Raw genomic sequence first — 12,351 nt, 5'->3', positions numbered from 1 at the left:
TCCGTTCATAATGTCCCATTATAAATGTACCTCTTATCGTCACTGTGTTTGTTTACCATTGCACAATTATTATTGTTGCGTGAATTTACATATAAAAAGCTCTCTTGTTGTTTTCCTCCATTCGTCAGGTTAGAGTCTAATGATAGACTCTAATGCTTCTGTCTTTGTTGCTGTTTAGCCGATTCAATTAGCCAATGCCCCTTTGACACCGCATTGTCACTTAAATAGGCTTTCATTACCTAAATGCTGTGTAAATTGCAACGTTGGATGTTTGCACAATAACGTAGCGATGTTAAATGCGTTCAACCCGGCTTCCAGTGCGGCGCGTCGTTTTTACGCATGGAGCCACAGTGCCATCCCGTGGCCGTTGTGAGAAGTTAAAGCATTTCACTGCTCTCATTAGTACTGCACTACCTTTGATGATGAAGCCCACCTGCTAAGTTCTGAAGCAGATGTACTGATTCTTTCTTTCTTACTCTCTCTCTCTCTCTTAGGGCTCAGATGCCAGCTCAGAGAAACTCTTCAGCACAGCTGCAGTTAAAGGTACGGTGGACTTCCTCATTCTGAGCACGCTCGTTGTGAAATTGCTGTTCATATGTAAAAGTGTTATGTAAATCTTCACTGTTTGTTCCTAAGGCAGTTGCTTTCAATTCAATATTTGTATCTGAAAACATGTATATTAATGTGATTTATGGAGATAGTTGTTGCTATCTATAACTTGCATAATTCACATATTACAAAAATAACCATTATTGCTATATTTATTAGGATTTGAGCGTTTACAAACATGTCATGAACTGTGAATCTGTACATTTCATTTCCACAAAGCCTTCTTTAACAGAGTGTCTGTCAGATTACGCTTGAATTGTTTTGCTTTCCCGGACGACGTGGAGAATAATGCGCTTCCTTGAGACTGACTACAGTTCTATTGACAGGCGCAGTTTGTTGTATCCGTGCTGCGTATGTGCAGGCAGAAATCCATCTGAGCCACTCTGTTAAACACATCCCAATGTGCTGCTGAGTGATGGATGAGAAAATCCATTTCAGGCGCACAGCATGTGTAAACGCCACACACTGTGTCCCATGTGCAGCGGCGTCTGGCTTCTGTTATGGAAATTGATTAGTTGTGAAATGCTAAATAAAGGTGGCGGATCTGCGGCACAGACCGCGACGATGATAGTGGAAGAAGCAATTCTACCCCGCTGGTTTGATACTCCGCCTGTGCGATATTGTTTGTCGGCTCTATTTTAAAAACACGCGTTGTGCTTATGCAGCGCCCAGTTGCGACACTCACGCCGCCTGCTCTTTGTGTGCATGTTGATGTTCTGCCATGCACTTGTGTGCAGTCCCAAGATCAACCGAGTCAAAGGATCCAGCCATTGGGAGTGGAGTCGGTTTAGGCTTTTAAAACCGTGGTGTCTTTAGACAGCAGGAGCCCATCAGCACACCGCTAATTTGCTCTTAAAGCCTTTGGAATTTGAGCTCCCCCATTTTACAAACCTCGAGCAGGCCAACATAATGGAGCCCAGCCTTGTGAATCCACATTCCTCTGTAATGGTGCGTTACTAGGATAGAGAGTGTGATGGGGGGCCGACGGAGGCTGGAAGGAGATCTGACCCCAGGGAGGAGGTGAGAGAGGGGGACTGATTGATGCCGACAAGCCCCTTGTTCCTCCCTGCTTTACTCCCTCAGGACCCCAAACACATTTCCCACATTCTGCTCTTTGAAGGCCTTTAGTGGTTTGATTTGTGGGGTTCAGTGGGGCGCTGAATGGCGGCCCCTTTTTTCGGAGAGGCTTCCCTCCTGGAAACGCCTCACCGTGGCCATTACGACCCTTCTGAAAGGATTAAAACTCCCTTTGTGCACCCTAAACCAACACTGGCCCGCCTTCTCTGCTTTTGAAAAGCTGGCGCTTGGGAAACGGTACACAAATACGCTTTCTCTCCTCGCTGACTGCCAGGCCACTTCGTCTCCCTGCAGGCTCTATTTCCATTTAAATGTGGGTTTTTTTTTCTCCATCTCTCTCCTTCACGTCTCCTTGTACTCTTCTCGCCGTGCCATATGCAAATCTTTCCGTTGGCAGAAGGGGATGGAGAAAAGCGTATAGTGCTCCAGAACACAGGTGCAGATGAACTTAGGCACGGTGGTATTTTTATTGGAGGGCTTTAAGTGAGATAAAAGACGACGTGTATGTGCGGGACGCAGAGGATTACCGCTTTTCCAGACTCTTAACCCGTATAAACAAAAGAAGAAAGAGAACAGAACTGAAGGGCTTGGAGTAACGAGACGGGCGAAAGAAAAGATGTCAATATTTGCCTGGAGCCTAAAACGAGAGTTGGTTTTTACACTCTGGCAGTGGGTGTTCAGGAAATGCTCCATGTTGGACCATGAAATGAGAAACGGGAACCTCTTGAGGGAATAGTGCGTATCAACTCTTTGTGAGAGGAGCAAAATGGATCTTAGATCAGTTATAAGGCTGAAGGCCTGTTTGGTTTTAAGACAGGGTTGTATTACATAGGTAGAAAGGCGCCGAAAGATAAATCTCTCTCAAAATTGTGCCATTTCCAACCAATTTTGAGCGTTGGAATAGTGTTAGAGGTATTACAGGGAATGTTTATGTAATAAAAGGAGGTAACAGGATTAGACTTGATTCTGTTTGCTCTCTTTCGCCATCTTTTTATGAGTGACAACATGTGTGATCTTCACTTATTCCAAAGATTTATTTGCAAAGATGCTTCAATCTCAGATGAGTTCCTCTCTTTCTCTCCTCCTTATGTTGTGTAATTGTTGCTTGTTTCCGTTTTTTAATCCTTATTGCTCTCTCTCAGACTCCTATTAAGCAGAATCATTAAATGTTCGACTTAATTACTGTCTCTCTCACATAGCCTGCAGGTGGCTGCCAACCAGCCTGTCTCAATTAGTGTATCCATCGCCCGCGTCTTGTGCTTGGAAGAAGCTCTTTGCTCTGTTACGGATGGTGTTTCAGTGAGAACAGCCCAGTGAAGGGCCTTCAAATGAACTTTCACCAATTTACTCTGTACTGAGGTTTTTTTCACGGGTTCTTTGTATCACACATAATTTGACAGCAATGTGGTCCGCATTGTTAATACAACGCTTTCTGCAATTATATTGTGATCAGTGTTTTCTCTGTATGCTGCAACTCGAGCGCGGCCACATAGTTTTGAAACCGCTCCTACGCAGACTAAAATCAAATCCTTCCAGAAGGCAAATGTGTAGGTGAAAAAAAAACGTGTAGGGAATAAGTCAGATTTGTACGAACGGCCAGCTTTTCAAATGGACTCGATCACCTCATCCACTCATTTTTAATTTACGATCAGGTGGATGCAGCGTCTAATAGATTTGCACATCGAGATCATCCGATCTGAATTTGGAGAAAGATGGTCAGCACAGTATCCTCCTCAGATCTGTGTGTTTTTGTCCACAGTAGCACAACCACTAAACAGATTACTGTTGATTTGTTTGTAATAACTCCCAGTAACAAAGTTTATTTTCATTCATCATTTATAATTCAGGAGGAAGCAGTTTTTATATGCAAGCGCTGTTTACGACCCCCAGTTACACAATGAGCGCTGTTGTGTGAGTTCACTTGTGTAATTTAACTTTAAGTAGGTACTGGTAGTTTGTTGTAAGTACATAAAAATAGCGGAAACAGACCAACCCTCTTCCCCTTAAGTATACAGGCCCGACAAGCTCAATCTACTGCATGCGCAAACGCGCCAGCATGTTAATTTGCTCATGACCTGAGAGGACATGACATAGTGTGGCCTTTGTAAAAAATAGTGTTGGGGAGGATAGAGAGAATGAAAAAGAAGGAGTGAGAAGGAGTTTGAGGCAGATGAGAGGTGTTAAGTGCTGGATGGATGGATGTGGAGAGCACTTGAGATAGCGCAGCACTCTGTAACTCTCTCATAAACCCTGAAAGCTTATGGAGGAGAGTGCCTGGTGATAGTTACGTTCTTGTTTTGGTATGCTTGACCGTCTCAGGCATCTTTTTTGCATTGTTGATTTCATGCATGATGTAAAATAGGGAGTTTTGCTCTGAAATCTTAATGGCGCTATCGTAATAACGTCGGGTAAAATCACAACGTCTTTCGTGGCTTTTTTCAATCACTTCTTATGTTAAGTCTGTAATCTCAAGGAGTCTCTCAGGCCATGTATTTGATTCGTCTTGTTTTGCATTGAGTAACCAGTTGGAATGAATGATTTATGAAGTTTCCAGTTTCCTTTATTTCCCCTCGAGGATCAATGAAATGCCTCTGTATATCTGTCTGTCTATTCTGGGGAATGACTGATTATTTGTTCTTCATCAGCTGACCTAGCCTTCCACTGCATCTCGACCCGGGATGGTTTAACATGTCTCTGTGGACTGTGTATGTCTTTTCCTCCTCGTTTGTACAGAGACGATCTTTAATTTATGTCTCTGTGAGTGAGTGTGTGTGTGATGAGAGATGGGCTGTAATTCACCGCGCACAGTGTTTGTAGTCTGCGGCGATGTCTCATCCCCTGACACTCAAACACACAGAGGTTAACACACCGTGGGCAACATCCTGATTTACTGCCTTAGGCCTGTAGGCAACAGCACCACCCGCCCTCATACCCTGCTCATTGATGTGTGTGTGGTTGTCTTTACGTATGAGTAAGCAAAGTGCTATAAGCATATGATTATTGTTTTTTCAGTAGGCTTTTTATAAGTGCCTTTCGGGTGTGTTTCGGAGTGCTGGAAAGGGCGATGGAGACTGCATGAACGAAGGGAACTCGTGATGAATTGAAAGTCAGACACTCGTTTAAGGCTATCCATCATCCTGGTCCGTCCCGCCTGTAGTCATAACATAGCCACTGCTGCACTCCTACACTCTCTCAATCCGGCTCTGGTCTCGCTCGTGCTCCCCAGAAGAGGTCATTCCGAGGTTGTTCCCAAACCCCAGAGGTTGAAGGACTAAAGTAAATCCATCCATCTTGGTAGACTGGAGGGAGGGTCACAGTGAGAGGAAGAAAGAGAGGCCAGGGAGACAAGAGACTTTGTGTAAACATGACTATATCCGACATGCCACAATAAACGCAGGGAGTCTGGAAGCCATCAAGCTAAATGAAAGTCAAGCACAAACATTTGAATGGGCCGCACTCCAGAGATAAAAGTAGCGCCTATTGAGGGGCACAGAGCAACTGTTAGCAACAGTTTCGGACTTCTTTATATGCCTCTCCATTTTTTTTCAGACTTGCATTTTAGTGCACGTGCAAGGCTAGGATTTTTTTTAACTGCCGGGGAAACTTCTTGAATAAGATTATGTTTAAGATTACAAGCGCTAATTTGTCTACCGCAGCGTCCATCATGAGCTCAGCCATGTTTACAAAGACAGGCTCTAATTTTCTTCCTCGGTGAATTTGATGGAATAAAAAGGACCTTGAAGTGTTTTAAAGGAATTTAATTATGGAGTATGTTTGTGGAAAACCAGGCTGTGCTCAGTTATTTGTATAATTGGCTGTTGTCGTTTTGTGGCGATTTTAACAAAGAATCATTTTGTTTTGAATTTGTTCACGGTGCCTAAAACACATTAACGAAGTGTACCGTGTTAAATTCTGTTTAAGAGAGGAATTAAAAACCCCTTTGTTTGTTTAAACAAACCAAAAAGGTGTTGATACTTAGAGGTTAACTTAAGGCACTTAAAATGTCCCCACATTAACCCATAGACTTTAAGTCTCTGAGTGGATGGGGATGAGTCAAGTGAGACAGGATGAAACAGATCTCCGTCTATACACTTTGCTCTTTGTAGATCTTGGTACGTAACAACACGATGTGTGCGTGTATGTGTGTGTGCGCTAACTGGCTTTGATGGTGGTCTTGTCGTCTGTGTGTATTACGGTGGTTGACTGAATGAATGAGTGGCAGAAAGTAAAAACAGAAGTGAAAAGACTCCCTGCGGTCTCGACCCTGCCTCACACCTGCAATGACATCACCTCGCAGCTCTGCTTCCCTCTGTTTGGACAAGATGGAAATCGTAGCTCATTTTCTCTCCCTCCAGCTCCCTCTTTCTGCTTTTCCCAGGTCTGTCTATTCATTTTGTCCAATTATGCATATGGCAGTCTGAGGCATCGGTGGTAACTGAGCGATTAGCAGCCAGGAAGAGATCACTTTGAGATGTGTGTTTGTGTGCGTGCTTTAGTATGTTTGTTCAAAAACCTCAAAGACGCAGTAATTAGGTCTCTGGACATCTAACAGTCTGCTGTAGAAAGAATGAAAGGGGAGTTAATAGAAAGGTTGTGGGGTAAATAAAAAGTCATGCAGCACATTTTCCTGACCACGTCAGATCATTTCACTGCCCGCCCTTGAGGTCAGGTCAACGGTTAGTTCGGTCAAAGGTCAGGGTTCTATTTTTGTTGCCATTTCCTAGTGATCTGACACCAATTGAACTGTCGAAAACTCACCATCACACACCCCTGTTTACATCTAAAACAAGAAGGCTGTATTAACACACCTGCACATGTGTGTTTTGTACTGGAGGGTCATTGTGCTTGGATGTGCATCTGTAGATAACTGAAATCTCCTCAATCTTTTTACCAGTATTCCACTGAAATATTGATTAAGATGTCGGCCAGTGTGTTTAACTAATGCAGGATTAGATCTGAGGCTTAAGATGTCAGCCACAGAGTTTGCTCTGCGTAACCTTATCACATTGGGAATACTTGTGCGTCTTCAACGGTTAGGTTGCAGTGAAAAGGGGTGGTTTAATTGCCTTTAGGCTTTCTGTCATCGCAGACTGTAAAATGTCTTTTTGGATTCATTTTGGCTTTAAAAGAGATTCGGCTTTTGTAGAAATTCCCTTGTTGTACTTTAATCCAAGTCTCCCGTTAGCAGTTGGTGACCATTTTGTGTGTGATCTGAAGTCAGATAGACACAACTGTGCATTGTCAGTACCAAAAGAGGAGTAGTACGCAGCTGTGCCGAGTCCAGAAGGAAAAGCAGTTCTCCAGCCGAACTGATGGATGTTTTCTATAGATGAGCACCAGACTGAAGTAGGGTCAGGCCAGGCTGAAACTTTGACCCATAAAGAGCAAAATAGTTGCCTGTGGGACACCCACGGTGGTAGCAGAAGATAGAAGCTTTGAACGACCACCTTCTGGGTGGGATAACTACCTCTCTGCCACCCCTGTGGTCCCTCAGGGGGTGAGAGCTCCTCACTTAAATGGTAAACACTGAACGCTCTGTTGAAAAGGAGGGTACAAAAACAAGTTTAGAGGCACAGCTGGTGAACAGACATACTGCGTTTGAGCTTATAACTAGGAAAAGGAGGCAGTTAATTGCTCCCCAAAGATTCTACGTTTTTCCACTTTTACACACTTTTCTGACGCTCCCTCCATCTATTTGGTCGTCTGCTGACAATCACTCAAAACTGTGCAGAGGTAAAATAAACACCTTTGGCGTAACGGGCAGGATCAGAAACACTCTTTGCCTGTCTTTATTTTTGCCGTCACTTATGCTAAATTCCCGGTTGAAATGTTAGTAAAACTGTACAGAAGTATACGAGTTCCCCACTCGACCAATCATGATCATACAGAGCTTACGAAAATGCAATATGGTTTTTGATCTATTCTAAATTTTTATCAAGGTTATTCAGAAATATTCAATATTTTTGTGGGCTGTGCATTTTTGTCACTATGATTGTATGGCACTCTCACTAGACACACGGAAAATATTTCTGATACATATATTTTCAGCCTCTTATTAATGTGGTGTCATAAACCTATGTGATACAATAAAACCAGCCTGCCAGAAGGGTTTTCTCATTTTTAGGACAGATTGTGGTTGCTCCAGAGAATTCTTCACTGGAGGGAAAATCCAGTATGTGCTTTCATATAAATAAGCACTAATGAAGTGTGAAATGTTCCATTTTATCACCGTTGGTTCCATTCACAGAAGATTCCACACCCGGGCGGTGGGTTTCAAAAGCTTTATGAAGAGCTGTCCCATCCGCAGGATTGTCACCATCTGTTCTAGATTATGTTGCTTTGAGACGGCGCTGTTTGATTTTGGTTTTAAATGGCACTCTGTATCCCTTGCATTAAGTTTTATACAAACAGTGACATCCTAAACCAGACATTTCAGTTTGGAGCTCGCCGCTCGGGCTTAGGGGACATTGGAAAAGCAAACTACCCTCCCCGTTGAGGGCCGCTGCTTAGATTAGATGCAACGCAAACATACACACAAATGCATAGTATTCTGACAGGAGCTGCCCCTCAGCTTCAAATGTGTGTGTCAATGTGTCTGTCTAAACCCAGTTTATTTAAGAGAGGGAGAGAGATCTACCCTGCACAGAGCCGGCTTTGTTTCAACAGTAACCCAACCCAAGGTCTCGCAGGTTCTGAGGGGGTCCCGGATTGCCATACAATTCTCCCACCCACCCAAACTCTGTCATACTCAAGAGCGTGTTGAGAGACTTCCGAGGCAGCTGGCCGTTTTGGCTTCACTGAACACTTCAAATAAACGAACGAAGACGTTTAGAAAACACACACGGAATACTTCACCCGACTTGCGTCACTTATTTGAGGCCCAGTTTCCATCGATCGCCACTGCAACACAGGGTGATCCATTGAGTTTGATTTGAAAGGAAGAGCGTGTCATAACAGCAAGAGCAGTCTGACCATCAAAACAAGTGAGAAATAAGAAATTCTTAGCTTTGGATTCTAGATTTCTTTGGCAACAGGTTTAGCCAACGGATTGGTTTACGGCCATGCCCTGGGAAGGCTGAGTTTCCAGGTGGCTTAGTCCTAACACCCCTTAGGCATACACACACCATGTGTGTCTTTAATCCCCAACTTACTGAAACATGAGCTTTGGGTAATGAGAGAGCTTTAACAACACACACACACAGACTCTGTGAGTTGGTAAGTGCCAGTTTTGGTGGGCTGTCGGAGGGCTAATGTTTCCAAAGATCTCATGAAGGGCAAAACTCTCTCCCCTGTTTCACACACAGTGTGTCGAGCCTGTCAGTCATTTATGAATATGTGCACGAAAGCAAATACGAAATCTTAAGTGGGAATATTCTCTTTGCAAAACTTCAAATGTCCAAATTTGCTGTTTTTCAAGAAATAGAGAAAACACTGAACTTTGTAAGTGATTAAACGCTGTGTAATGATTGATGGACACAAAATATGGAGATACAAGGTTTTAGAAGAACTTCGCTGATATATTGGTGCCCATATAGATATATATAGTTTACAAATATACATGCGTCCTATGTTGTGACATAGCACATTTTAGAAAACAAACTGTTAAAGGGAAGGTTCAACCATAAACGAAAATTGTGTCACCATTTACTCACCCTCAGGTTTTACCAAACCTGTATAAATGTCTTTGTTTTGCTAAACACAAAGGAAGATATTTGGAAGAATGTTAGTACCCAAACAGATTTCATCCTCCTTTGATAGTATTCATTTTCCTTACTATGGCAGTAAATGGGGGATAAGATCTATTTGCTTACTGACATTCTTCCAAATATCTTCCTTTGTGTTTAGCAAAACACAGAAATGTTTACAGGTTTGGAACAACCTGAGGTGACAGAATTGTAGTTTTCTAAAATATCTAATATTACATTGTTTTATATTATTAATATTTATATTTATCATTTAAAAAAGCATAGAGATTTATCTCAATCGTTACTTTTTTCTAAATTATTGCAGTCACACCATAGAACAAGCTTGTATATTATTCTGTCAACTATATTTAAATATAATAGCAAATCTAGACCTGAGATGTTGACAGTGACTAAAACATCTGTATCTATCTAAAATTAATAAGTGGTTTGTGTGTGTAAGCACATGCTTGGTGGGATTGTTATTTGTCTCTGTGGATGGTGTCAGACTAACTGCTCATAAAGTCATTGCCTCTCTCCAGTAATGGTTGTTACCCCGCTGGTCTGAAATCACACACACTGATCTCCACCTCCTTAAACACTATATGGTACAACCCACTGGGTTACGCCACTCACCGCTGGGGCCGAACGGAGCTATATGTGTTATTAAACCACTGCACAGGATAGACGCCACAGGCAGCAGGTGGACGTGCTAGATGGGTAGGTGTGTGTGTGTGTGTGTGTGTGTCTGTGCGTGAGTGTGCATATAAATGCAATCACTTGTGTATTCCTTCAGGCTCATTTGTGATAGTGAGTTTTAAAAAAGCTTTCAAGTATCAACTATAGGACACCGGGTGATGGAACGTCGTCTGTTCCTTTTCCGTCACTGACAGCAAACAGGTGTTGTCTTGTAATCCTTTTTTGCAGAATAAGTTGGGTGTACGTGTCAGGAATGGTGTGCTCGCCATCTGCTAGTGTGTGACTACATTAAACGCTGTGAATGCAATAGGATCTTGCACAACTGTCTCACTTTTAACAGCGGGGCATCTGTTTGACAAACGCGCCTCTATTAAAACCCTTGATGGCTGCGAGGTCACACGAAGCCTCCGAGTTCAAGTTCGGTTCTCAGCGGGTTGCCTGCTTTACAAGGTGTAGATATTTACAACCGAGTTGTCAGCAGTCTGCTTATAGCGTTATATACGTGATTTTTAAAGAGAAAGAAAGAATATGAAATTACCAGTCGATGGCGGTCACCGGTGCCATTTTTCAATTCATTAAACTTGTAGCCGGTAATAGTTTAAGCATTTTACATGAGCTGATTTTAAAGTATTACTTTACTAACGAACAAAGACAAGGAACAAAAAAGCAATCGGATTATTATGCCATACTGTTGAGTTTGTGTCATTTGAGCATCAGGTGTTAAGACCAAGAAATAAAACTTCAGACAGTCTAACATGCTGTAGTTGTGTAAATGAAATATGGCGTCTGTATTGACTGACAAAAAAAGTTATGTCTCTTTCCTCGAGTGACTCGATACATTAACGGATATTTTGTTAACGCCCTTGTGGGCACTGCATGCGTGTGTGACATTCCCAGTTGCTGTCAGAGGATTCTCCGGTTTCAATGTGTGCACATGATCCGAGTCCTCGGGGATATATAAAGATTTGTTCTCAGAGAGATCAACACTGTTCTCACCATGAAAGAAATCTATCCCTCTGTCAAAGTCAACCAGACACATACGCACACGTGCACTAACTCCTTAGGAACATCAGCAGTTAATGATGTATGTAGATCCATCTGCTGGGCCTTTTCAAAGTCTGAGTGAGATGCCGAGACAGGATTTTTGGGACATTCATATCGATTAGACTCTGTTTGATTTGACTCTAATGATCGTGATATCCCAGGATGCCTCATAGAAACGTGTTCATAACATTCGTGCAAAAAAGCAAGGGAACTACCAACAGCAGGAGCTTGTCAGCTTGAAACGAAGACGGTGAAAAGGCGATGTGTGATGCAGTGAATGAGGTGTGTGTGATGGAGTCACGATGTGTTTGTGAGGTGGTGGGATGGGTAGAATTGTGTGTGTGTGTTCTCGAGGCTCTGGGGAGCAGTACGTCTGTCACTAGTGCTTAGAAAAACATTCTCTGTATTAATCGTGGTAATTATGGCAGATTGACCATGTTGACAGGGCCAGCAGTTACCACCTCGGACATCTGCAGGAGAGAAGCTTTAGACAAACCCACAACCAATCAGATTCACATGCAGCAGCCATGTAAAGAAACACGGCATGGGGCGTCGAGCGCTGCATGGATAGTGACTTTAAACGTCGCTCAGTAAACACACAGACACTGCTGTTGTGTCCGTTGTGAAAGGCACGTTAGGTGTTTCATTTTAACTTGTCTGTTTATATGATCGCCGCTGGTGGATTTCCTCTTTTAGGTTGTGACATGAAGTATCGCAATCAGCCGTGATCACTATCAGGTTCCTCTTTTTACAAACCACACACAAAACAGGTATTTATAGCTGATAGAATCGCAGCCCGATATTGAACGTGTAATGAAGACCTGCGGGTCAGCAGCCTGTCTGAGTGTATGTTATTTCAACCCAAAGGTTAAGAGGCAGACTGGCCTCTGTGTCATTATCATGATTGATTATGACTGCGAATCTGACTCGATTAGGGGCCGGGGGGCGTAAATGTCGTCCTGTTTAAGTGTAAATAAATATCGACTTGAAAATATTTGGTTGCTGCTGTAGTTGCAGATATTCTTGGAACACTGGGAACCGCAATCTTATAACTCTGTGAGATGGGTTCATGAAATGTGCGAGACGCGTTGTTGTGTTTATGAAATTGAGCAATTTATTTTGGGCAGTATTTTCCACCATTATATAAATATGTAGACATCAGTACATTGCCACATACTTTATATTGCTTTTATATTGGTTAATATTATTGATTCAGAAATAGAATTATAGATGGTTTCAG

The 12,351-nt window shown here is 42.7% G+C and overlaps 1 protein-coding gene across 9 annotated transcripts in view; it reads left to right on the top strand.

Annotated features, from left to right (window-relative positions):
• auts2a (activator of transcription and developmental regulator AUTS2 a) overlaps positions 1–12,351 on the top strand; it is a 278,605-nt gene that overhangs the window by 249,399 nt on the left and 16,855 nt on the right. For 8 of the 9 annotated variants that reach the window (XM_056736577.1, XM_056736576.1, XM_056736575.1 and 5 more), the window contains one exon: positions 495–543. In XM_056736577.1, the coding sequence (XP_056592555.1) occupies positions 495–543 (49 nt within the window). Of the gene's footprint in view, positions 1–494; positions 544–10,035; positions 10,089–12,351 lie in introns of those variants that run through there. The other variant, XM_056736580.1, reaches the window with a different exon arrangement.

Source organism: Triplophysa dalaica, chromosome 22, assembly GCF_015846415.1.
Source record: "Triplophysa dalaica isolate WHDGS20190420 chromosome 22, ASM1584641v1, whole genome shotgun sequence".
In the NCBI taxonomy this organism is placed as follows: domain Eukaryota; kingdom Metazoa; phylum Chordata; class Actinopteri; order Cypriniformes; family Nemacheilidae; genus Triplophysa; species Triplophysa dalaica.
The sequence above is the reverse complement of the archived record's forward strand: the minus strand, read 5'-3'. Positions and strand labels throughout refer to the sequence as shown.